The sequence below is a fragment of the Mytilus edulis genome, chromosome 2, assembly GCF_963676685.1.
Source record: "Mytilus edulis chromosome 2, xbMytEdul2.2, whole genome shotgun sequence".
Lineage (NCBI taxonomy): Eukaryota > Metazoa > Mollusca > Bivalvia > Mytilida > Mytilidae > Mytilus > Mytilus edulis.
This window is the reverse complement of record NC_092345.1, coordinates 37,116,183-37,143,820: the sequence shown is the minus strand read 5'-3', so window position 1 is coordinate 37,143,820 and position 27,638 is coordinate 37,116,183. Positions and strand designations below refer to the sequence as shown.

Sequence of the window (27,638 nt, the reverse complement as noted above, 5' to 3'; positions counted from 1 at the left end):
CGGATCAAGTAGATTACAATGTATCGAATTAACCATAGATAAACCACAGATAATTATATCAGCATACCTTCCTACAAAATCCTCAAATGATAGCTACGACATATTTTTAGACTGTTTAGACCAGATTTACGAAATTGTACAAAAGTATGGTGGGACCCATGAAATTATAGTCGGAGGAGACCTTAATGAAGATCTATACAATCCATCCAATAACAGCAGACGCAAACATAAACTCAACGATTTAATGGTGGAATGTAATTTGAAAACTAACTCTAAAGGCCTCACTTTTATAAATGTAAATGGTATTGATACATCTGAAATTGACTATTTTCTATATACTGATCCAAAGTGTGAACCATCGAAAAGACTGATTGATTTACCATCTAATGTATCAGACCATCATCCTATATCAATGCGAATCAAATGTAACATTACTCGAGAACAACAATCAAGGAACTCTGAAAAACAAAAACACAAAATTAGATGGAATAAGGTGGACAAATCTAGGTATGAAGAGACTATCAGCAGAAATATTGGAGATTTTGTAGAAAGGTTAAACTCCGATAAGGTTAATATAGAAGTGATTACCCTTCAAGCAATGGACCTCTTGTCTAATACTGCAAAACAGCTGGACCAGAAGAAAACGTATGGGAAAAATAAATTAAAACTCAATGTGTGGAACAAAGAAATTTCGGAATCATTAGAAGCAAATAAATTGGCATATAAAAACTGGAAATCAGCCGGTAGACCCTCAAATATTGATAATATACTTTTAACAGAAAAGAAACTCACTAGAAAAAACTTCAGGACAGCCATTAGAAATGAAGAAATCAGAAGAAAGCATAACGAAAGAAATGACATTATTAATTACAATCAAAATGATAAACAGAAATTTTTTAAATTAATACGGAAACAGAGGCAAAACGGAAACACCTTTATCAATGATCTACACGTTGAAAATGAAATATTTGAGAGAAATGATATATTAAAAGGCTGGAACCAACATTTTAGTAAACTTGCTATTCCATCTGAACATCCTGACTTTAACTATCAACATTTAGCACTATGTGAAATGGATTATGTCTCTATAAAAAGGATAAGTGAACATTATGCTACCAGATATGTAGATTTAGACACTATCGAGAAAGCTATAAAATCAATCAATAAAGGAAAAGCTGAAGATGTATTTGGTATATCTATTGAAAATGTGTTATATGCCGGACAACAATTTAAATTATTTTTGCATAAACTGATAAATCGAATGTTCCAAGATAGGGTACTTCCTGACATCATCAAAACAGGGTTATTATCACCAGTATTTAAAAACAAGGGAGACAAAAACGATGCCAAATATTATCGTGGAATAACAGTCCTTCCCATACTTTTGAAGATCATTGAATTTATTTTACGTATAGACCTAAGATCTGGCTCTCTAAAATTACAGTCCATACTTCAAAAAGGCTTCACGGCAAATACATCACCTCTGAATGCTGCTATTATTTTAGAAGAAGTGTATAGGGAATATATGGACAAAAAATTACCTTTCTATATAGTACTACTGGATGCAAAGTCAGCTTTTGATGTTGTTGTTCTAAAAATGTTGTTAAGAAAAGTATATATATCAGGCACTGATCCATCATCTTGGCTACTGATCGATGAAATCCATAAGAACACAGAATCTCGAATAAAATGGTCAACCGAAATCTCAGAAAAATTTTCAGTTCTACAAGGAGTTAAACAAGGCGGTTTATTGAGCGCAGACCTATATAAGGTATATATCGAAGATCTTCTTAGTACATTTGAAAATACTACATCTGGATGTGAGATAGGTGAAACGCTAATTAATGCAGTAGCGTGTGCTGACGACGTAGCAATTGTTAGCGAAAACCCACATGAACTACAATACCTTGTGAATATTGCTGCACAATACAGTGAAGATCATCACTATCTCTTACAGCCACAAAAAAGCGTAGTTATACAAGTACAACCCTCAAACCGAAAAAAATCTGAGGATCCAGTAAGAATATATATAAACAACAATGCAATGCCAATTTCAGATAAATCTCCACATTTGGGCATCTTAAGATCAACAACCAGTCAAAAAACACAAGATGCTACCATTGAACAGAACATCACCAAATCAAGAAGAGCCGCGTACAGCTTAATGTCAGCCGGTATGCATGGAGAAAATGGACTTGATCCTAGTACTGCTATTCAACTATTCAAAACCTTCGTACAACCCATCTTAACCTATGGTCTCGAAGTCATACTACCAACTTCAAAAAACCTACTTAAATTAGAAACATTTCAGAAGAAAATATTAAAACAAATTTTATCCGTTCCTATATCAGCTCCTGATCCTAGTGTTTACATCATGTCTGGCATTTTACCTATAGAAGCTCAAATTGATCAAAAATCATTAAATTTATTCAACAACATCTGTAACCAAAATGAAAACCATTTAGAAAAGAAAATAGCAAGGAGGCAATTAATAGCAAAAAATCAAGAAAGTAATAGCTGGTTCATAGCGATCAAGAGGGTACTATTCAAATACGATCTACAATCACCAATCGTACTTCTAAACGACCCACCAACAAAATATTCTTGGAAGAAATCCGTTCGTTTAGCAATTGACCATTACTGGAAAAATGCATTAATACAAAAGAGCTGTACTTATAAATCTCTGAAATATCTTGGGACCTCGAACATTTCACCAGGAAAATGCCATACATTATTATCCATTGGAAATACAAGTGACCCAACGAGAGAAGCTGTCCGAATATCTGTGAAACTAAAGGTTATTACTGATACGTACATTTTACAATCTCATAGATCAAGATATAATCTAAATGAGACTCCTACTTGTAAATTATGTGATACAGATATCGAAGATCGTTCTCATTTTTTGCTTACATGTAAAATACTCCAATGCATTAGAGAAAGATATCTTAACCAAATCTATGAAATTATCTCTGATTTCTTGAACTTTAGAATGAGGGACATACCAACTGATGACCAACTACAAATTATCTTGGACTGCACCGTGTTACTTTCTCGGTATACAAATGATAATACAATACTTCAAAGGATAGAAGATTTATCAAGGCAGTTGATTTATGCTCTTCACGTTGCTAGATATAGAACGTTGGACATTAAGAAGAGATAATTGTGCGTCTTTAACAGGAAATAAGTATATTGTTAGTGTGCCGGGAACATTTAGTGCTAATTTTACCGTGATCGATATTATGTATATATATGTTGTATATATATAGTGTATATAAATGTGGTGATGGATATAATTGACATTATTGTGATGACGGATTACTGTTGTCTGTAGATAGTGAAGAAAACTGTACTCAATTGAGGTTGTCCCAACGTGGACGGAAAAAGAATACCAGAAGAAGAAGAAGATTGATGTGTTAAGACTTGTTTAAATCAGGGTTGGCAATATATAACAGTGAAAAATGGCCTGAGCAATACTCCTCAACCCAGTTTTCTGATGACCCTGATTTTGATTTTATTATGGATGAATGAATGCACTGGAGATCTTTTCACAAAAATTATTTGCACAAAAATTGTTAATGAGTTGTGCTAAAATGTTATTTAAACTCTCTAAATGTCTTTAATAGAGAATTTTTATGCATAAAGTTTTACCCTCGTCATACTGTATGTACTTAAATTGGTTTCCATTCTCCAACTTAATTTTGACTTAACCAAATGTTATGAATCTTATATACGGAATGCTTATCAGCCTTCACAGTAAACTTTTGAGTCCATGAACATGAAGCTACATTTTTTGGGAAAATTTTAGTTGGTTTCTGCTGGCTTGTAGAGAAGAATTTTACACGTACTGGCCGTAGGACTTGTGGTTAAGCCTGAACACTGGCTTATTACCACAAAACACAGATCAGATTTGAATAAAAGTGGCATCACTTTTATTGTTCTAGAGTTGTGCCTCTTTAAAATGGAAAAAGTTGCTGAAAATTTTCGTATTTATTCCAAAACACAAGTTTGTCTCAAACAAATGTTAAATCCAATGTTTATTGCTACAAAACTCGGATCAAGTATGAATAAGGTTAGCAACCCTTTTACTGTTCTTCAGTTATGTTCCTCTATAACGTTATATGCAAACGGGGGCATTATCTCACAGACACATTTCTCTTCTTTTTTTTTCTCTTTATAATAACTACCTGATTTCTGATTATGAATGTCAAGTTTATATTTGTATAATGATTCTGTTGATTGTTTACACTTATATGATGCATAATGGATAATGGAAAATGATCAAACATGATTTCATACTTCCTTGGCTGTGTCTGATAAGTGTAAACTGATGACAGAATAGGAAACAGTACCATATACCAAAAACATTGGACATCTTCATTTAAGATCTATTAAACCGTTGGAATATGACATGGGAATTATTCAGTCAGGTTTTAAATGGGCTAGTTGGTCTTTGTTAAGTGACCTGTAATAGTTCGACAGGTTGCAGTAAATTTTACATGAAAATCATAGTATTTCATATTAAGTGTGATAATCTATGGTCTGGAGAATTACAATGGTTGTTTAGACTTTAACAGATATTGGCTCTAAGAGTTAATTATAACCATTCCATGGTCCTTTGTAAGAAACTAAGGAAAAAGATGTTTCACTATTGTGAAGTATTATGATTCTATTGATTGTTTACGCTTATATGATGCATAATGGATAATGGAAAATGATCAAACATGATTTCATACTTCCTTGGCTGTGTCTGATAAGTGTTGACTGATGACAGAATAGGAAAAAATGGTAGGAAACAGTACCCTATACCAAAAAAGGGTGACCATATAATAGGGATTAAGTAAGAAATGGAAATTTCTTCAGGGATTTAACAGAAAAATGTTGAGGTCAAGTATGGTCAGAATTCCAGGCAATATAGGAAAGGTGTACTGACATAAGTAGTCTCTAAACACATTAGCTCCATGGAGCTTTCGTTAGTAGAAGCCATATTAACTATGTGTATCAGTGAGAAAAATGTAAAAGCATAAAAATATAGTATATACCAATACACATAATTAACAGCGCCTGGTGATGTTTGATAGCCTGACCGGTTTCGGTCCATAAAGGACCTTCATCAGAGGCAGAATGGTGGATTAATGTTTGCACCCTATTTATATAGATATGGTAACTGGCGGTTGGGTTAACCGGCGGTTGAGTTAACCGGCGGTTGAGTTAACCGGCGGTTGAGTTGACCGGCGGTTGAGTTGACCGGCGGTTGAGTTAACCGGTGAAAAATCCCAGTGGGATTTTCCATGGTTACAATTATCTATATTTAGCAGTCAGAGCTCAGACATAAATAAGTCTGAATCTGCTTTTGACTCATAGAGGTCTAAATTTGTAAGTTTTAGGATTTGTCTCCCTTTAATGCAAGACAAAATACGACTTTAATAAGTCAAATATTGTTAAGCAAGAAATGATTGACCAAAATCAAAAAGTTGCAAATATCGACTCGTACAAGTCGATAAGTTACCAAAATTGGTTAACTTCAAGACCCACGCATATTTATAAAAAGGTCATGCATCTAAATCAAATAATGACAACATTGAAAGCCAATGCTTTGTCTTCTAAAGAAAAATATGAATGAGAGGCTAAAAAATGGGGGAATCATGTTAATTAACCTTACAATGCAACCACCTGGATCCACACTTAATGAGGTAAAACATCTATGTTAAGTAAGGATGTTCAATTAGATAATTAAATATAGATAGCTCAAGTCCTTGTGAACTCTCAGACAGGTTTTTGCTGTCATAGGTGGTGTACTTTGGCCACTAAGTCAAGTTAAGTTTTTTCATCAACATAAATAGACCTAAACAAGTCTGTCATTTTCTGACTTAGATAAGTCTAAAATTGAAAACACATTTTTATAATAAATACATGTTTTGACTTCTTTAAGTCAAAAACAGAAATCGACTTATTTATGTCTGAGCTCTGACTGTTTAGCTAATGTTCATGTTACAGTAAACTTTTTGACATGTTACGGTAAACATTTTTACACTATAAGGTAAACATGTGACCTGATGATATAACCATATTTGGGCTTTAGCATTGGATAAAGGGTGTTTTAATAATTTAAGAAGTACATAGTAATCATTTAGTCTTGATCTTTGGCTTATGATCCACCTAAATATCAAGTCTTGGAATAGTATTTCATGGTAGTTATGTGATCTTAATATTTGGCTTATGATACACCTAAATATCAAGTCTTGAAATAGTACTTCCTAGTAGTCATGCAGTCTTGACCTCAGGCTTATGATACACCTGTATATCAAGTCTTGAAATAGTAATTCATGGTAGTCATGCAGTCTTGATCTTTGGCTTATGATACACCTAAATATCAAGTCTAATAATAGTATTTCATGGTAGTCATGCAGTCTTGACCTCAGGCTTATGATACACCTGTATATCAAGTCTAATAATAGTATTTCATGGTAGTCATGCAGTCTTGACGTTTTAGCTTGTGATACACCAAAACATCAAGTCAAAACTATTACCCCCCCTAACCAAACAAAATTTGGTTTAGGGGGGGGGGGGGGTTCTTATTGAGAATGCTTCATTTAAGCCTTTAGTACTCCTTTCAAGATCAAAGGTAGATGAATATTAATCCTCAGTGTTAAAAAGTTTTCAACACCTTAAGTTTGTAATGTAAGTATTACATATATACATCAATTTCAGGTAATCGCTAGGCTTACGCTTAGAGCTCCTATGCCAGTGAAAAATCAATAGGCAATATAGGAAAGGTGTACTGACATAAGTAGTCTCTAAACACATTAGCTCCATGGAGCTTTCGTTAGTAGAAGCCATATTAACTATGTGTATCAGTGAGAAAAATGTAAAAGCATAAAAATATAGTATATACCAATACACATAATTAACTATGTGTATTGGTATATACTATATTTTTATGCTTTTACATTTTTCTCACTGATACACATAGTTAATATGGCTTCTACTAACGAAAGCTCCATGGAGCTAATGTGTTTAGAGACTACTTATGTCAGTACACCTTTCCTATATTGCCTATTGATTTTTCACTGGCATAGGAGCTCTAAGCGTAAGCCTAGCGATTACCTGAAATTGATGTATATATGTAATACTTACATTACAAACTTAAGGTGTTGAAAACTTTTTAACACTGAGGATTAATATTCATCTACCTTTGATCTTGAAAGGAGTACTAAAGGCTTAAATGAAGCATTCTCAATAAGAACCCCCCCCCCCCCCCCCTAAACCAAATTTTGTTTGGTTAGGGGGGGTAATAGTTTTGACTTGATGTTTTGGTGTATCACAAGCTAAAACGTCAAGACTGCATGACTACCATGAAATACTATTATTAGACTTGATATACAGGTGTATCATAAGCCTGAGGTCAAGACTGCATGACTACCATGAAATACTATTATTAGACTTGATATTTAGGTGTATCATAAGCCAAAGATCAAGACTGCATGACTACCATGAATTACTATTTCAAGACTTGATATACAGGTGTATCATAAGCCTGAGGTCAAGACTGCATGACTACTAGGAAGTACTATTTCAAGACTTGATATTTAGGTGTATCATAAGCCAAATATTAAGATCACATAACTACCATGAAATACTATTCCAAGACTTGATATTTAGGTGGATCATAAGCCAAAGATCAAGACTAAATGATTACTATGTACTTCTTAAATTATTAAAACACCCTTTATCCAATGCTAAAGCCCAAATATGGTTATATCATCAGGTCACATGTTTACCATATAGTGTAAAAATGTTTACCGTAACATGTCAAAAAGTTTACTGTAACATGAACATTAGCTAAATATAGATAATTGTAACCATGGAAAATCCCACTGGGATTTTTCACCGGTTAACTCAACCGCCGGTCAACTCAACCGCCGGTCAACTCAACCGCCGGTTAACTCAACCGCCGGTTAACCCAACCGCCAGTTACCATATCTATATAAATAGGGTGCAAACATTAATCCACCATTCTGCCTCTGATGAAGGTCCTTTATGGACCGAAACCGGTCAGGCTTCAAACATCACCAGGCGCTGTTAATTATGTGTATTGGTATCTATAATACTAAAATTACGAGGTCCAATTTGTCAGCCGTCATCACGTAAAAACGACGAATCAAAGAATTCAACTTTATATACAACTAATATAGTACAAAGGTGTAGATTAAAAATTACACCACTCCAGGCCCTTTTGTTTTCCACGTAATTAATAATGCCAATAATTAGGAAGTTCCGGGTCGAGTCCGATACCGATACCAATAGTATAATCACCTGTTACCCACTATTACCTTATCTGTACGTTCCGCATCTGACAGGCGCACCACCAAACGGTGTATTCATGATTAATATGCTATATACACGGGTCATAATCACAGGGTTGACACTACTAAATTGTCAAATTGTTACCTATTGTAGTATTTTAATCCGTAAGACTTTCTAAGATAACAATACGAATACTAAAAATCTGGACTGAAAATAAGTTTCAATTTGTTAGCGGGCATGACGTAAAACAGCGAATCAAAGAATTAAACTTTATTTATAACTAATATAGGACAATGCTGTTGATTAAAAAATACTCCATTCCAGGACCTTTTGTTTTCCAAATAATTAATATTACCATTAATTGATAAGTTCCAGTTCGACAGGTTCAAACAGAAAGATTTGAAAGCAGAGAAAATTGTGTATCTTATAATCGGCATGACCGGCTTTATCAGATGACAGTACTAATACTAAGATAAGGCTTGCGCATAGTTATATACTTTAATTCATTCACGGATCTGTGATATCACGGGTGTGTTCTAGTATACTATATTTTTATGGTCAGAATTCCACTTTATTTACCTACATGTAGGTTTGACATCCTCATGGGACAACTTCATTTCAGATCTAGTAAGCCATTGGAAAATTTCATGGGAAGTTTCATTCAGGTTTTAAAAGGGCTAGTTGGTCTCTGTTCTTTGTTAAGTGACTTGTGATTAGTTTTCTCATTTTTCTCATTGGCAATCACATCTTATTTTTGACCCAGTTAGGATTATGTCCAGTAAGATGCCCATATTTTTAGAGCCTGGACTAAACGACAGACTACAATGATGGATACTTATAACAGGAAATGATGTAACCATGATTTTACCATTCCTTGGATGTGTCTGAGTAGTGGTCCATTGAAAATATATTTTCTGGAAATATTGATCTAATCAATCTGCATTTAACTAATTCCATAAGGTAGTTATCAGCCACAAGGTTTTCACTTGGTGAATTTTCTCTTATTTGTCAAAACAATGTCTTTTTGACCAACTTGTCACTTATTAGTATATTTTAATTTACAACGTCAGATGTGTGTGCATTTGAGCCACTTTTGGGGTATAATATTAATTATTATTAATTAATATTAAACATATAATGTTTAGTCCCAGTGTACAGCAAGTCCATCAACTATATTTGAAAATCAACATTTAAGTAAAAGAACTACTAAATTTATAGAATTATTACTTTTATTTACATTTGTAGATACTATAGTAGATTATTCCAAAGGCAATATAACTTTCTTGCTGCCACTTTTATCAGAGTACCAATACCAATAATTCTTATTATATTCAGAACATCAACAGGTTGTGCTTTGCCTTCATTCAGTTTCTCAGATAACTTCATGTATAGTATTAGGGCTCTGAATAAATTTTGATTTTGAGGGTGTTTATTTTAAAAGAAATACACAAAACTGGTTTTTATAATGAGACTACTTTTACAATGATGGATACTTATAACAGGAAATGATATAACTATGATTTTACTATTCCTTGGATGTGTCTGAGAAGTGGTCTATATTAAAAATAAATTTTCTGGTATCATATTTATCAGACAGTTTCCACTGGGTCAATTTTCTCTATCCCCAAGTAATTTTTTTTTTACAAAAGTGCTAAATTTCAATTTGCAACATTATGGGTCTAATTTTAATAAGTTGACACTCAATTATAATTTTAGAATTATTACTTCTTTACATTTACAAATACTAAATAAAGAGCTACTGAACCAACGCCTCTTTTGTTTTGTGCTGGTAGAGTTCCCTTAAGGGGATACCAGATGGTATGCAGGGTTGTCGGATAAAAAAAAATCAAATACCGCTACATTGACAACAACACTTGAGTAAACTGCATCTTTTATTGTCGACATGTTTCGTCGATTAGATCAGCTTCATCAGGACAAAGTATACAAAATTAGAACCCCTGAAGTACAAAAAAGTGGCATCATGTATGTGACGTCATAATTGTCCATAATTGTAATAGTCTAAGTACAAATACTGTAGAATTATATTACAAAGGAAATAAAACTTTTTTGTGAATAACTTTTTGTTTAAAAAAATTTAATTTGTATCCCAAATCATCAGCAGGCTCGGATCATCCACCTCCATTCAATTTATCATAAATTTTTTGTTAAGGCCCTGAATAAATCATAGGATTGATTTTAACTTTGATTTTGATTTTGAGGGTGTTATATATTTTTTTTTTAAATACAAGACTGGACTTAGACTATTACAATGATGGATAATTATAACAGGAAATGATGTAACCATGATTTTACCATTCCTTGGATGTGTCTGAGTATAGTCTTCCTTATTGAATACATTGAAATTTCTGTCAAATCAATGATTTGAACTCTAAATACATAAATTTCCTTCTCCTGTCCTCCTGTACTTGTTTTCTTGAAAATTCATTATGTGGGACATTTTTTCATCAACTTGTAACATGAAGCTGAAAAAATATTTAGTATTATGAATTAAGTGTTTTTAACCTGTATATGTAGGTGAATATGAATTATTTATATTTTGTATTTTTCAGATCCGAAAACACTGGGGTGGTGGTGTTATGGGTAACAAGTCACAGGCTCGTATTACCAAGCAGGAGAAGATCAGAGCTAAAGAACTGGCACAGAAGATGGGTTGAGAGATCCATAGACATTATAAATAAATTATGGCTGAAGAAGAGAATGTTTTTCTTGTTTGTTTAATATATATATATACAACTCGTCTAAACATCAACCCAACAATGTTAGATCTGTAAATTTGCTTTCATATTTATATATATTACAGTTTAAGGCCTTGATGTAGTGAAAATTTTATAAACTACAGATGCTTTATACCATAAACTGCCAAATGACATGATTATTGACATGGGGAAAGGTCAGTAAAAATCACCTGACTTGTTGCTTCTCCTAAGATGATTTTTTTTTTCATCTTGTGATTTTAGAATATTTCTAGCAACATGTTAATGTGCTCAGCACAGGGTTCCTGGCATCTGTTTTGGTTTCTTGTGGATTATTGTTCCATTGGCATGTGCTTTTGTATTCCATTTTGAATACATTTTGGACAAATAAGTAACACAACTTTTTTAACAAATTTTGAAGGTGTTTCATCTCTAGCATTATGTTCAGCTCACAAATAGGTATAGTGAAACATCAGGTTGATTGTGACAGTGCAACCTAAAATCTCCATTGGTGTTGCTGGTGGGAAATGTAATAAGCGAATCCATCTAACTAAAAATATTTGTGCAGTGGTTCCCTAAAAAAAAATCCAGTTAAGGGTTTCCTAGTATGATTGAAGTTTGTCTGTCACATGCCATTGTCTTTGACCTCAATTTCATTGTTATGCAACCGCTTGGAAAAAAACTCATTTTGTCATGTGAATTTATCACAAATGCTCTGGCACTCAACCTCCTTTATTAAATGGATTAATATTGTTCATATCTTTTACTACAAGCAACAGTTCAGCTTTATTTGATGTATGGGATATTTGTATTGCGTGCATGTCTGACTAGCAGTTTTCATCTAACTTTACCTCATTTTCCTAGTTCATTGGTCCACATAAGTTTCCATTGGTTTTTAATTTTTAACCAGATTTTTGTGACAAAAATGTCGGTTATTGATTTGGGGATGTATGGCGGGGCGGGCGGCAACCAAATGTTGTCCGTGCAATTACTCATGAACCATTCAACCAAAGCTTTTAAAATTTTAATATGTTGTTACTGACAACAAAATGAAGGTCAAGTTCAATAATGACGATTTTTAATTTTACCGTTGAGGAGTTATGGTTCTTGAAAGATTGAAAAATGGCGTTTCCAGTCATGTCCGTGCATTTACTCATGAACTGTTAAACCAAAGCTTTTCAAATTTTAATATGTTGCTGATTACAAAATGGAGGTCTGGTTTAATAATGACGATTTTGACTATCACCGTTCAGGAGTTATGGTTCTTGAAAGATTGAAAAATGGCGTTTCCAGTTGTGTCTGGGCATTTACTCATGAACTGTTCATCCAAAGCTTTTCAAAGGAGTAGGTTCAGTAAGACCCCTTTTTGGCCCCAAAATATAGCAGTTTTACAAAATTGTGATAATGTAATCATGAAGCTATTTATTGGAAAGTAGAATGATTCTGCTATATAAATATGGGCTGTTTTTGACAATACAATGCACATATATCGGGTACTAGCATCATAAAGTCATGCTAAATTACTGAAATCTTCACAAAATTAGAATTTTAGTTAAATTTTAGAAGGTTTCTGTCTAAAATGAAAGTGGCCACATTCATGTTCATTCATAATATTGAAATGCAAGTTGTATTTGACGATAATACATAATATATATAAAGGTTGAGGATGAACACGGATGCGGCCACTTTCATTTTTGACAAAAACCATCTGAAAAGTGACGATTTTTGGCAAATTTGATAGATTTTGCATATTTAAGCTTGAATCTGAGCGTTTTTAATTACTTAATCAGTTAAAATCTTTCACAAAAACTATTTAAATCAATTGAAATAGACACTTAAGTGTTTAATAAGTGTCTAAAATATTTCGTCAGATGAACTTGAAAATCGAGGCCAAAATCGGCCCTTACCGGACCTACTCCTTTTAATATGTTGTTACTGATGACAAAATGGAGGTCCAGTTCAATAATGTTGATTTTGACTCTCTTACCGTTCAGGAGTTATGGTTCTTGAAAGATAAAAAAATGGCGTTTCCATTCATGTTGTTGCATTTACTCGTGAACCATTCAACCTAAGCTTTTCAAATTTTAATATGTTGATACTAATGACAGAATTGAGGTAGAATTTGATATTGACGATTTTCACTTTCACCATTCATCAGTTATGGTTCTTGTGATATTGCCAGTACACAAATAAATGTAAATAAATCCGGTTTGCTGTCGTCGTGACAGCCTCTTGTTCTGTGTATTTACTACTTTGATCAATAGTTCAACTTTATTTGGTCTTGAAGGGCTCATCTGACCATGACCTTATTCTCGTGTATAATTAGTCCCTTGCGTTTTCATGGTGATGGTTGTTTCTCAGATGCTGTAATCAATAGGTCAACAATATTTGGTGTATGGATAGGTTACACGGTGTGAAATATTTCTGATCAGGTTCATCTGACTGACCTCATATTCTTTATTCATTGTAAAGGTGTCATGGTTATTATAAAAAGAAGATGTGGTATAATTGCCAATGAGATGACTATATACGGTGTATGGAATGATTGACCTGTAAAACAGCAAGACGAGATCCACAAATATATTGTTGATCCACTCGTTACAAGAGTTTTGGGCAAAAACTTATTTCGTGAAGAAAAAATTGAGCAATATTGGATCAACATAAAAAAAAATATATTCCAATCAATGCTGGAAAGAGGCCACTGTTTAGAACTCCTACCAACCAGGTGAGCTACAAGGGCTCCATTGAACCTCGTGTATTCTTTGAACATTGTTTGACTGAACTGTGCTGTATATTTGGCCAGTTCAAACATGATAATCCGGTCATTGTTCGGGTTCTAGTAGAGCTTTCTTACAAATTGACGAAAGGTACAAACGAACGTAAAGGGAGCACGTATTACATTTCCACAATAACAGTTTAAAGAGTTTGTTTTGTCCAGTAAAACAGCATTCTTTTCTAAATCAAGTTTATTTTTCAAAAATAATAATATCGCAAATAATACACGATTTCAATATAACAAAACAGAGAAAAATAGTGTCAAATACACTTACGTCCGATACGTTACTTCGTAAACTACGTGTACACACATTTCCGCGGGAATTTTTTAAGCACGAGTTTCACGGTTAAAATTTCAATGACATTATTGAAGTACGTTGGTCTAAATTTAACAAGATAAATATTTATTTTTATTTTTTGTAGTACACTTTCAGCAAATTGTCAACGTGGAATATCAAGATTTGCTTAAAAATGATGCTACAATGTTTTTTAAAAAGTAATGTTAAATAAATCTACAAAAACAAATTTTGTATATCAAAAAAATAAACCTACAATTTTGCAGTATATATATTGTGGATTTTATAATGACGATTTAACAGTACACATGTTTGGGAGATAGACGCGAAGTTGTCACTAATCGTCCAGTGGCTAATATTTCATGAATGTTCAGGACTATAAGCAAAACGGAATAATACGCTAAAATAACCGTTCCATTGCTCCGGTGTACCATATATACACATTAAAGGGGGGGGGGGGGGGGGGGGGGCAATGAATATTACCAGGGGAGAGGCGATGATTCAAAAGTTATCAAACCGAGCACCAGCATATGGCATATAGTATGAAGATCATCTTTTTTTCTTCATTTTCATTTTATTATTTTGAGCGTTGCAAATTTTGAATCAAGGAAGTATTTGTGTTTTGATTTTCTTATTTTATGTAAGGGAAGAAGACAATGTATTTGCTTTGACATTTGTTTAGGTTAAACAATGCAACATTGTAATATTGAAGAGTGGGGGAGGGGCGGCAGTTTTTAGTCTCTAAGGGATATTTTTTTTTCGTCTGACTACACTATATTTAGGATATTTTGTAGTGTTATCTCCTCCGACCTGGTGATATCATATTTTAACTTATCATACGTCCCGAAATCCTAAATATTTCACAAGAAAAATCCAATTTACTGATAAGTGTCGTTGCATGTAGGATAATTGTCCGAAGTTCCACGACTATTATTCGAATATGTCAAAATAAAGGATCCCTAAAACGAGTCTTACGTATGATTCGTCAAGCATACGTACCTTTCGTCAATTTGTAAGAAAGCTCTAGTAGGACACTGACCTTTAGTATTGGCTGCTGTATTGGAGACTTTATAGGTGATCTATATTATGGATTAAATATAAAAAAATATATTTGCCTTTCTTTAAGGCTTTGCTTTGACTAAATACTAATAATATGTCCTGAGTTTCACAGTTTGGTTTGTTAAAAATGAAACTTTAACCAAAGAAGATGCCTCTTGAATTTTAGTTAAAAAAAATCAAAGGTCACTTGTAGAATTTTTGGACAACTGGTTTCCTGATGCTAACTTTAAATAGCTTCCATGCGGATGCAATTTTTGGACAACTGGTTTCCTGATGCTAACTTTAGCTTCTATGCGGATGTCGATGACACTTGTACTATGGACAATGTAGGCCAGGGAAAATGTCTATCGAATTTAGGGTACTTGATCAAATGTCGGCTTCTTATATTGACATATTATTGTATTGATGCGACAAGGCAACACACCCTCGCGAAACCTCCAATAGGAAACCCTGCTATAAACAGACGATTAGGGTTGGTTGATACTAAACTTAACGAAAAATGAGGTGATTAATATTTCCCCCATTGTGAAAATTCCATTTCTATTTAACACCATTTCCATATGTTATTCCATTCTTTCATTTCCTATTCTATATTTACCGTATTGATGTTTAATAATAATAGATTCTTTATTTAAAGAGGTTAACTCAATTAGAACTAGTCTAATTTTCATTGAGGCCCTCAAACAAAATACATGCACACAGTTAACATTCATACAATAAAATACAATATATATTACAATATATATATATTACTAGTATATATGTTACAGGCATTTTCTAAATTTAGGCATTTTGTAAAATTGCCTAATCTTGACTGGCATTATACAAAATGACTAAAATTCTACAAATTGCCTGTCCGGTTTTAAGCAATTTGTAGAAAAAAGATATCATTGAGATGCAATAAAAAAACCCGACAAAAACACAACATCTCGGTAATAAATAGCCATGATGATAACTAATGATTCGAGAATTAATTCACTTTGCAGATTGGAAGGTTTGTATGTCATATGATATGTCCTTATAGTGAAACTAAGTTAAGTATGTCCTCACTCTGTATTTAGTTACTGAGTGTCAATAATGAGTCTTGTGTAGACGAAACGCGCGTCTAGCGTACTAAATTATAATTCTGATACTTTTGATAACTATTTACTAGTAGTAAATTTATCATTATGTTGTCAAAACGACAGAAGGACAAATTGTTCTTTCAATAGAATAACATTTACAATGAATTTTTATAACATCTAGAATTAAAATAGTGAATTGAAACATATGAAGCAGAGAAAACGTTTGTTTATATTTGACTGATTGGTGTTTGTTTGTTTCAGTGGCAAATATTTCATGCCATGCCAAGAAATTTCCTCCGTTGAAATTCTGCAAACACCCCATAGAGCAAATTACATGGATGATTAATTTTGACCATTTGGTATATGGCCGTGTTCTTAGCGACACGTACATGAAGGTCATACATTAATTTCTTGAATGAAATCAAATCTTTAGCTACTAATGACTGCCGTAGGGGGTCGACCGGAATTTTTAGCGAGGATTTCTTGGCATGCATGCATTTTTAAAGACGAGAACCGTTTGGTTATAATTCATCTTGGTTATTTCTGCAGTGGATTGACATGAGGGGGGGCAAGGGGTTTAACTGTTATGCTGTTATGGGGCATTTTAATTCTTTGTTTTCTGTTATTCTGAAAATATATTTACTGTTAGCTGTTATTGTCTTATTCTTTGTTATCTGTTATAGGACTATTATCTATTTTGTTATCTGTTATTGTGATAATCTATTTGCTGTTAACTGTTATTGAAAATTGGAATGTTAGCATTTTGACAGCCAATCTTCCGTAGAAATTGAAGATAATATTGAAAATTGTGATTTGAATGGATAATAGTCTCATTGGCACGCTCACCACACACATCTTCTTACAATGTATATCTGTTTGGGGTCGTTCTACTGGTAATATCGGGTGGCCATGTATTTGCAGAAGAATTTCAGTAACATACATCAAATAAACATATTAAAATCAATTGGACCCAGGACCATTCCAGTATATATTATTATTATACTTTGTAATGAATTCCATTGTCTGTGAACATGTAGCATTTTGTACAAATTATAATTCACTTATTACTTGTACAATAACTTATAGTATGGATTTTGTTATAAAAAGCATCGGTACACCCTATAGATTTTTTTATTCAATGACCACATAATAATCTTTATGTTGTACTATTACACCACTGTCCCTGATTAGGGGAGGATTGGACACCAACTAGCATGCTAACGTTGACGCAATCACATTCTGTATGTGCCTACTTCCAAGTCAGGAGCCTGGATTCAGTGGTTGTAGTTTGTTACTGTGTTAATAAGTTTCTCGTTCACTATTTTGTGGATAAATTAGGCAGTTAGTTTTCTCCTTTGAATTGTTTTACATTACTAAGTGGTATGGGTTTGAATTATGGATTTTGAAATTATACAACATCTTTTTCTTTTAGCATTTATATTATAAGTGCTACTCCCTCTCTTTTCATTTACATGAAAGAGAACGTGACCACCATATTTTAAAAGCTTTTTAACTGCTTCACATGGCGAAAATTGAAACTCTGAAACCATTTATGCAAATAAAAATGTGTCTTCAGTTTAATTTTTCGACAAATACCCTTTTTAAAATCCTACAGCTTCTCCAATGCTGTACCCAAATTTTCCATATTCTATAATTTCACATAAGATGCATGATTGGTGTTTCACTTGGTGTCATCCAAATTTTCACTAGGTCCAAATTCTATTATACTATCAAAATTGTCACTTGAGGCAATTTCTATTATCAGAGGAACCATAACTGGCATGCATGTTTCAGTTACATGTCCTGTCTCCACTGATCTGGGTATTTTTGTATTTTATAAGTAAGTTTTATCATGAAGTCATTAAATAAGAAAAATATATTGTGCATCAATGTTTTTTTTTTATTACTTGTAAAGTATATATATTGCATTTCAGAAGAAAAAAAATCTAAAAATCAAATTGATAATAAAGTGTCACCGGGTGCACTATTTTCAAAAATTAAATAAAAAAAACATAAATCATTAACAATTCATCCCTCAAATGCCCTAGATTAAAAATATCCCTATATCAAAAACAGAAACTAGTAATTTCGTTCAGAAAAATTCAATGTAAAGGTGTCATGGTTATAAAAAGATGTGGTATAATTGCCAATGAGATGACTATAAACGGTGTATAGAATGATTGACCTGTAAAACAGCAAGATGAGATCCACAAAAATGTTGTTGGTCCACTTTACAAGAGTTTTGGGCAAAAAACTTTTTATTTTGTGAAGAAAAAATTGAGCAATATCGGATCAACATAAAAAAAAATATATTCCAATCAATGCTGGAAAGGGGCCACTGTTCAGAACTCACATCAACCAGGTGAGCTACAAGGACTCTACTGAATCTCGTGTATTCTTTGAACATTTTTTGACTGAACTGTGCTGTATATTTGGCCAGTTCAAACATGATAATCCGGTCATTGTTCGGGTTCTAGTAGGACACTGACCTTGAGTATTGGCTGCTGTATTGGAGACCTTATAGGTGATCTATATTATGGATTAAATATAAAAAAATATCTTTGCTTTGACTAAATACTATTAATATGTCCTGAGTTTCAAATGGCAACAAAGTTTGGTTTGTTAGAAATGAAACTTTAACCAAAGAAGATGCCTCTTGAATTTTAGTTAAAAAAAATTCAAAGGTCACTTGTAGAATTTTTGGACAACTGGTTTCCTGATGCTAACTTTAAATAGCTTCTATGCGGATGCAATTTTTGGACAACTGGTTTCCTGATGCTAACTTTAGCTTCTATGCGGATGTCGATGACACTTGTACTATGGACAATGTAGGCCAGGGAAAATGTCTATCGAATTTAGGGTACTTGATCAAATGTCGGCTTCTTATATTGACATATTATTGTATTGATGCGACAAGGCAACACGCCCTCGCGAAACCTCCAATAGGAAACACTGCTATAAACAGACGATTAGGGTTGGTTGATACTAAACTTAACGAAAAATGAGGTGATTAAAATTTCCCCCATTGTGAAAATTCCATTTCTATTTAACACCATTTTCATATGTTATTTCATTCTTGCATTTCCTATTCTATATTTACCGTATTGATGTTTAATAATAATAGATTCTTTATTTAAAGAGGTTAACTCAATTAGAACTAGTCGAATTTTCATTGAGGCCCTCAAACAAAATACATGCATACAGTTAACATTCATACATTAAATACAATATATATATATATTACTAGTATATATGTTACAGGCATTTTCTAAATTTAGGCATTTTGTACAAATTGCCTAATCTTGACTGGCATTATACAAAATGACTAAAATTCAACAAATTGCCTGTCCGGTTTTAAGCAATTTGTAGAAAAAAGATATCATTGAGATGCAATAAAAAAAAACCGACAAAAACACAACATCTCGGTAATAAATAGCCATGATGATAACTAATGATTCGAGAATTAATTCACTTTGCAGATTGGAAGGTTTGTATGTCATATGATATGTCCTTTTAGTGAAACTAAGTTAAGTATGTCCTCACTCTGTATTTAGTTACTGAGTGTTAATAATGAGTCTTGTGTAGACGAAACGCGCGTCTAGCGTACTAAATTATAATTCTGGTACTTTTGATAACTATTTACTAGTAGTAAATTTATCATTATGTTGTCAAAACGACAGAAGGACAAATTGTTCTTTCAATAGAATAACATTTACAATGAATTTTTATAACATCTAGAATTAAAATAGTGAATTGAAACATATGAAGCAGAGAAAACGTTTGTTTATATTTGACTGATTGGTGTTTGTTTGTTTCAGTGGCAAATATTTCATGCCATGCCAAGAAATTTCCTCCGTTGAAATTCTGCAAACACCCCATAGAGCAAATTACATGGATGATTAATTTTGACCATTTGGTATATGGCCGTGTTCTAAGCGACACGTACATGAAGGTCATACATTAATTTCTTGAATGAAATCAAATCTTTAGCTACTAATGACTGCCGTAGGGGGTCGACCGGAATTTTTAGCGAGGATTTCTTGGCATGCATGCATTTTTAAAGACGAGAACCGTTTGGTTATAATTCATCTTGGTTATTTCTGCAGTGGATTGACATGAGGGGGGGCAAGGGGTTTAACTGTTATGCTGTTATGGGGCATTTTAATTCTTTGTTATCTGTTATTCTGAAAATATATTTACTGTTAGCTGTTATTGTCTTATTCTTTGTTATCTGTTATAGGACTATTATCTATTTTGTTATCTGTTATTGTGATAATCTATTTGCTGTTAACTGTTATTGAAAATTGGAATGTTAGCATTTTGACAGCCAATCTTCCGTAGAAATTGAAGATAATATTGAAAATTGTGATTTGAATGGATAATAGTCTCATTGGCACGCTCACCACACACATCTTCTTACAATGTATATCTGTTTGGGGTCGTTCTACTGGTAATATCGGGTGGCCATGTATTTGCAGAAGAATTTCAGTAACATACATCAAATAAACATATTAAAATCAATTGGACCCAGGACCATTCCAGTATATATTATTATTATACTTTGTAATGAATTCCATTGTCTGTGAACATGTAGCATTTTGTACAAATTATAATTCACTTATTACTTGTACAATAACTTATAGTATGGATTTTGTTATAAAAAGCATCGGTACACCCTATAGATTTTTTTATTCAATGACCACATAATAATCTTTATGTTGTACTATTACACCACTGTCCCTGATTAGGGGAGGATTGGACACCAACTAGCATGCTAACGTTGACGCAATCACATTCTGTATGTACCTACTTCCAAGTCAGGAGCCTGGATTCAGTGGTTGTAGTTTGTTACTGTGTTAATAAGTTTCTCGTTCACTATTTTGTGGATAAATTAGGCAGTTAGTTTTCTCCTTTGAATTGTTTTACATTACTAAGTGGTATGGGTTTGAATTATGGATTTTGAAATTATACAACATCTTTTTCTTTTAGCATTTATATTATAAGTGCTACTCCCTCTCTTTTCATTTACATGAAAGAGAACGTGACCACCATATTTTAAAAGCTTTTTAACTGCTTCACATGGCGAAAATTGAAACTCTGAAACCATTTATGCAAATAAAAATGTGTCTTCAGTTTAATTTTTCGACAAATACCCTTTTTAAAATCCTACAGCTTCTCCAATGCTGTACCCAAATTTTCCATATTCTATAATTTCACATAAGATGCATGATTGGTGTTTCACTTGGTGTCATCCAAATTTTCACTAGGTCCAAATTCTATTATACTATCAAAATTGTCACTTGAGGCAATTTCTATTATCAGAGGAACCATAACTGGCATGCATGTTTCAGTTACATGTCCTGTCTCCACTGATCTGGGTATTTTTGTATTTTATAAGTAAGTTTTATCATGAAGTCATTAAATAAGAAAAATATATTGTGCATCAATGTTTTTTTTTATTACTTGTAAAGTATATATATTGCATTTCAGAAAAAAAAAATCTAAAAATCAAATTGATAATAAAGTGTCACCGGGTGCACTATTTTCAAAAATTAAATAAAAAAAACATAAATCATTAACAATTCATCCCTCAAATGCCCTAGATTAAAAATATCCCTATATCAAAAACAGAAACTAGTAATTTCGTTCAGAAAAATTCAATGTAAAGGTGTCATGGTTATAAAAAGATGTGGTATAATTGCCAATGAGATGACTATAAACGGTGTATAGAATGATTGACCTGTAAAACAGCAAGATGAGATCCTCAAAAATGTTGTTGGTCCACTTTACAAGAGTTTTGGGCAAAAAACTTTTTATTTTGTGAAGAAAAAATTGAGCAATATCGGATCAACATAAAAAAAAAATATATTCCAATCAATGCTGGAAAGGGGCCACTGTTCAGAACTCACATCAACCAGGTGAGCTACAAGGACTCTATTGAATCTCGTGTATTCTTTGAACATTTTTTGACTGAACTGTGCTGTATATTTGGCCAGTTCAAACATGATAATCCGGTCATTGTTCGGGTTCTAGTAGGACACTGACCTTGAGTATTGGCTGCTGTATTGGAGACCTTATAGGTGATCTATATTATGGATTAAATATAAAAAAATATCTTTGCTTTGACTAAATACTATTAATATGTCCTGAGTTTCAAATGGCAACAAAGTTTGGTTTGTTAGAAATGAAACTTTAACCAAAGAAGATGCCTCTTGAATTTTAGTTAAAAAAATTCAAAGGTCACTTGTAGAATTTTTGGACAACTGGTTTCCTGATGCTAACTTTAAATAGCTTCTATGCGGATGCAATTTTTGGACAACTGGTTTCCTGATGCTAACTTTAGCTTCTATGCGGATGTCGATGACACTTGTACTATGGACAATGTAGGCCAGGGAAAATGTCTATCGAATTTAGGGTACTTGATCAAATGTCGGCTTCTTATATTGACATATTATTGTATTGATGCGACAAGGCAACACACCCTCGCGAAACCTCCAATAGGAAACCCTGCTATAAACAGACGATTAGGGTTGGTTGATACTAAACTTAACGAAAAATGAGGTGATTAATATTTCCCCCATTGTGAAAATTCCATTTCTATTTAACACCATTTCCATATGTTATTCCATTCTTTCATTTCCTATTCTATATTTACCGTATTGATGTTTAATAATAATAGATTCTTTATTTAAAGAGGTTAACTCAATTAGAACTAGTCTAATTTTCATTGAGGCCCTCAAACAAAATACATGCACACAGTTAACATTCATACAATAAAATACAATATATATTACAATATATATATATTACTAGTATATATGTTACAGGCATTTTCTAAATTTAGGCATTTTGTAAAATTGCCTAATCTTGACTGGCATTATACAAAATGACTAAAATTCTACAAATTGCCTGTCCGGTTTTAAGCAATTTGTAGAAAAAAGATATCATTGAGATGCAATAAAAAAAACCGACAAAAACACAACATCTCGGTAATAAATAGCCATGATGATAACTAATGATTCGAGAATTAATTCACTTTGCAGATTGGAAGGTTTGTATGTCATATGATATGTCCTTATAGTGAAACTAAGTTAAGTATGTCCTCACTCTGTATTTAGTTACTGAGTGTCAATAATGAGTCTTGTGTAGACGAAACGCGCGTCTAGCGTACTAAATTATAATTCTGATACTTTTGATAACTATTTACTAGTAGTAAATTTATCATTATGTTGTCAAAACGACAGAAGGACAAATTGTTCTTTCAATAGAATAACATTTACAATGAATTTTTATAACATCTAGAATTAAAATAGTGAATTGAAACATATGAAGCAGAGAAAACGTTTGTTTATATTTGACTGATTGGTGTTTGTTTGTTTCAGTGGCAAATATTTCATGCCATGCCAAGAAATTTCCTCCGTTCTGCAAACACCCCATAGAGCAAATTACATGGATGATTAATTTTGACCATTTGGTATATGGCCGTGTTCTTAGCGACACGTACATGAAGGTCATACATTAATTTCTTGAATGAAATCAAATCTTTAGCTACTAATGACTGCCGTAGGGGGTCGACCGGAATTTTTAGCGAGGATTTCTTGGCATGCATGCATTTTTAAAGACGAGAACCGTTTGGTTATAATTCATCTTGGTTATTTCTGCAGTGGATTGACATGAGGGGGGGCAAGGGGTTTAACTGTTATGCTGTTATGGGGCATTTTAATTCTTTGTTTTCTGTTATTCTGAAAATATATTTACTGTTAGCTGTTATTGTCTTATTCTTTGTTATCTGTTATAGGACTATTATCTATTTTGTTATCTGTTATTGTGATAATCTATTTGCTGTTAACTGTTATTGAAAATTGGAATGTTAGCATTTTGACAGCCAATCTTCCGTAGAAATTGAAGATAATATTGAAAATTGTGATTTGAATGGATAATAGTCTCATTGGCACGCTCACCACACACATCTTCTTACAATGTATATCTGTTTGGGGTCGTTCTACTGGTAATATCGGGTGGCCATGTATTTGCAGAAGAATTTCAGTAACATACATCAAATAAACATATTAAAATCAATTGGACCCAGGACCATTCCAGTATATATTATTATTATACTTTGTAATGAATTCCATTGTCTGTGAACATGTAGCATTTTGTACAAATTATAATTCACTTATTACTTGTACAATAACTTATAGTATGGATTTTGTTATAAAAAGCATCGGTACACCCTATAGATTTTTTTATTCAATGACCACATAATAATCTTTATGTTGTACTATTACACCACTGTCCCTGATTAGGGGAGGATTGGACACCAACTAGCATGCTAACGTTGACGCAATCACATTCTGTATGTGCCTACTTCCAAGTCAGGAGCCTGGATTCAGTGGTTGTAGTTTGTTACTGTGTTAATAAGTTTCTCGTTCACTATTTTGTGGATAAATTAGGCAGTTAGTTTTCTCCTTTGAATTGTTTTACATTACTAAGTGGTATGGGTTTGAATTATGGATTTTGAAATTATACAACATCTTTTTCTTTTAGCATTTATATTATAAGTGCTACTCCCTCTCTTTTCATTTACATGAAAGAGAACGTGACCACCATATTTTAAAAGCTTTTTAACTGCTTCACATGGCGAAAATTGAAACTCTGAAACCATTTATGCAAATAAAAATGTGTCTTCAGTTTAATTTTTCGACAAATACCCTTTTTAAAATCCTACAGCTTCTCCAATGCTGTACCCAAATTTTCCATATTCTATAATTTCACATAAGATGCATGATTGGTGTTTCACTTGGTGTCATCCAAATTTTCACTAGGTCCAAATTCTATTATACTATCAAAATTGTCACTTGAGGCAATTTCTATTATCAGAGGAACCATAACTGGCATGCATGTTTCAGTTACATGTCCTGTCTCCACTGATCTGGGTATTTTTGTATTTTATAAGTAAGTTTTATCATGAAGTCATTAAATAAGAAAAATATATTGTGCATCAATGTTTTTTTTTTATTACTTGTAAAGTATATATATTGCATTTCAGAAGAAAAAAAATCTAAAAATCAAATTGATAATAAAGTGTCACCGGGTGCACTATTTTCAAAAATTAAATAAAAAAAACATAAATCATTAACAATTCATCCCTCAAATGCCCTAGATTAAAAATATCCCTATATCAAAAACAGAAACTAGTAATTTCGTTCAGAAAAATTCAATGTAAAGGTGTCATGGTTATAAAAAGATGTGGTATAATTGCCAATGAGATGACTATAAACGGTGTATAGAATGATTGACCTGTAAAACAGCAAGATGAGATCCACAAAAATGTTGTTGGTCCACTTTACAAGAGTTTTGGGCAAAAAACTTTTTATTTTGTGAAGAAAAAATTGAGCAATATCGGATCAACATAAAAAAAAATATATTCCAATCAATGCTGGAAAGGGGCCACTGTTCAGAACTCACATCAACCAGGTGAGCTACAAGGACTCTACTGAATCTCGTGTATTCTTTGAACATTTTTTGACTGAACTGTGCTGTATATTTGGCCAGTTCAAACATGATAATCCGGTCATTGTTCGGGTTCTAGTAGGACACTGACCTTGAGTATTGGCTGCTGTATTGGAGACCTTATAGGTGATCTATATTATGGATTAAATATAAAAAAATATCTTTGCTTTGACTAAATACTATTAATATGTCCTGAGTTTCAAATGGCAACAAAGTTTGGTTTGTTAGAAATGAAACTTTAACCAAAGAAGATGCCTCTTGAATTTTAGTTAAAAAAAATTCAAAGGTCACTTGTAGAATTTTTGGACAACTGGTTTCCTGATGCTAACTTTAAATAGCTTCTATGCGGATGCAATTTTTGGACAACTGGTTTCCTGATGCTAACTTTAGCTTCTATGCGGATGTCGATGACACTTGTACTATGGACAATGTAGGCCAGGGAAAATGTCTATCGAATTTAGGGTACTTGATCAAATGTCGGCTTCTTATATTGACATATTATTGTATTGATGCGACAAGGCAACACACCCTCGCGAAACCTCCAATAGGAAACCCTGCTATAAACAGACGATTAGGGTTGGTTGATACTAAACTTAACGAAAAATGAGGTGATTAATATTTCCCCCATTGTGAAAATTCCATTTCTATTTAACACCATTTCCATATGTTATTCCATTCTTTCATTTCCTATTCTATATTTACCGTATTGATGTTTAATAATAATAGATTCTTTATTTAAAGAGGTTAACTCAATTAGAACTAGTCTAATTTTCATTGAGGCCCTCAAACAAAATACATGCACACAGTTAACATTCATACAATAAAATACAATATATATTACAATATATATATATTACTAGTATATATGTTACAGGCATTTTCTAAATTTAGGCATTTTGTAAAATTGACTGGCATTATACAAAATGACTAAAATTCTACAAATTGCCTGTCCGGTTTTAAGCAATTTGTAGAAAAAAGATATCATTGAGATGCAATAAAAAAAACCCGACAAAAACACAACATCTCGGTAATAAATAGCCATGATGATAACTAATGATTCGAGAATTAATTCACTTTGCAGATTGGAAGGTTTGTATGTCATATGATATGTCCTTATAGTGAAACTAAGTTAAGTATGTCCTCACTCTGTATTTAGTTACTGAGTGTCAATAATGAGTCTTGTGTAGACGAAACGCGCGTCTAGCGTACTAAATTATAATTCTGATACTTTTGATAACTATTTACTAGTAGTAAATTTATCATTATGTTGTCAAAACGACAGAAGGACAAATTGTTCTTTCAATAGAATAACATTTACAATGAATTTTTATAACATCTAGAATTAAAATAGTGAATTGAAACATATGAAGCAGAGAAAACGTTTGTTTATATTTGACTGATTGGTGTTTGTTTGTTTCAGTGGCAAATATTTCATGCCATGCCAAGAAATTTCCTCCGTTGAAATTCTGCAAACACCCCATAGAGCAAATTACATGGATGATTAATTTTGACCATTTGGTATATGGCCGTGTTCTAAGCGACACGTACATGAAGGTCATACATTAATTTCTTGAATGAAATCAAATCTTTAGCTACTAATGACTGCCGTAGGGGGTCGACCGGAATTTTTAGCGAGGATTTCTTGGCATGCATGCATTTTTAAAGACGAGAACCGTTTGGTTATAATTCATCTTGGTTATTTCTGCAGTGGATTGACATGAGGGGGGGCAAGGGGTTTAACTGTTATGCTGTTATGGGGCATTTTAATTCTTTGTTATCTGTTATTCTGAAAATATATTTACTGTTAGCTGTTATTGTCTTATTCTTTGTTATCTGTTATAGGACTATTATCTATTTTGTTATCTGTTATTGTGATAATCTATTTGCTGTTAACTGTTATTGAAAAT

The 27,638-nt window shown here is 32.8% G+C and overlaps 1 protein-coding gene across 2 annotated transcripts in view; it reads left to right on the top strand.

The window, feature by feature from the left end:
- LOC139512104 (large ribosomal subunit protein eL8-like) overlaps positions 1-11,029 on the top strand; it is a 28,437-nt gene extending 17,408 nt beyond the window's left edge. For both annotated transcript variants that reach the window (XM_071299494.1, XM_071299493.1), the window contains exon 7: positions 10,881-11,029. In XM_071299494.1, coding sequence (XP_071155595.1) covers positions 10,881-10,985 — 105 coding nt within the window. In that variant the 3' untranslated portion in view covers positions 10,986-11,029. The remainder of the gene's footprint in view (positions 1-10,880) is intronic.
- Positions 11,030-27,638: the final 16,609 nt, after the last annotated feature.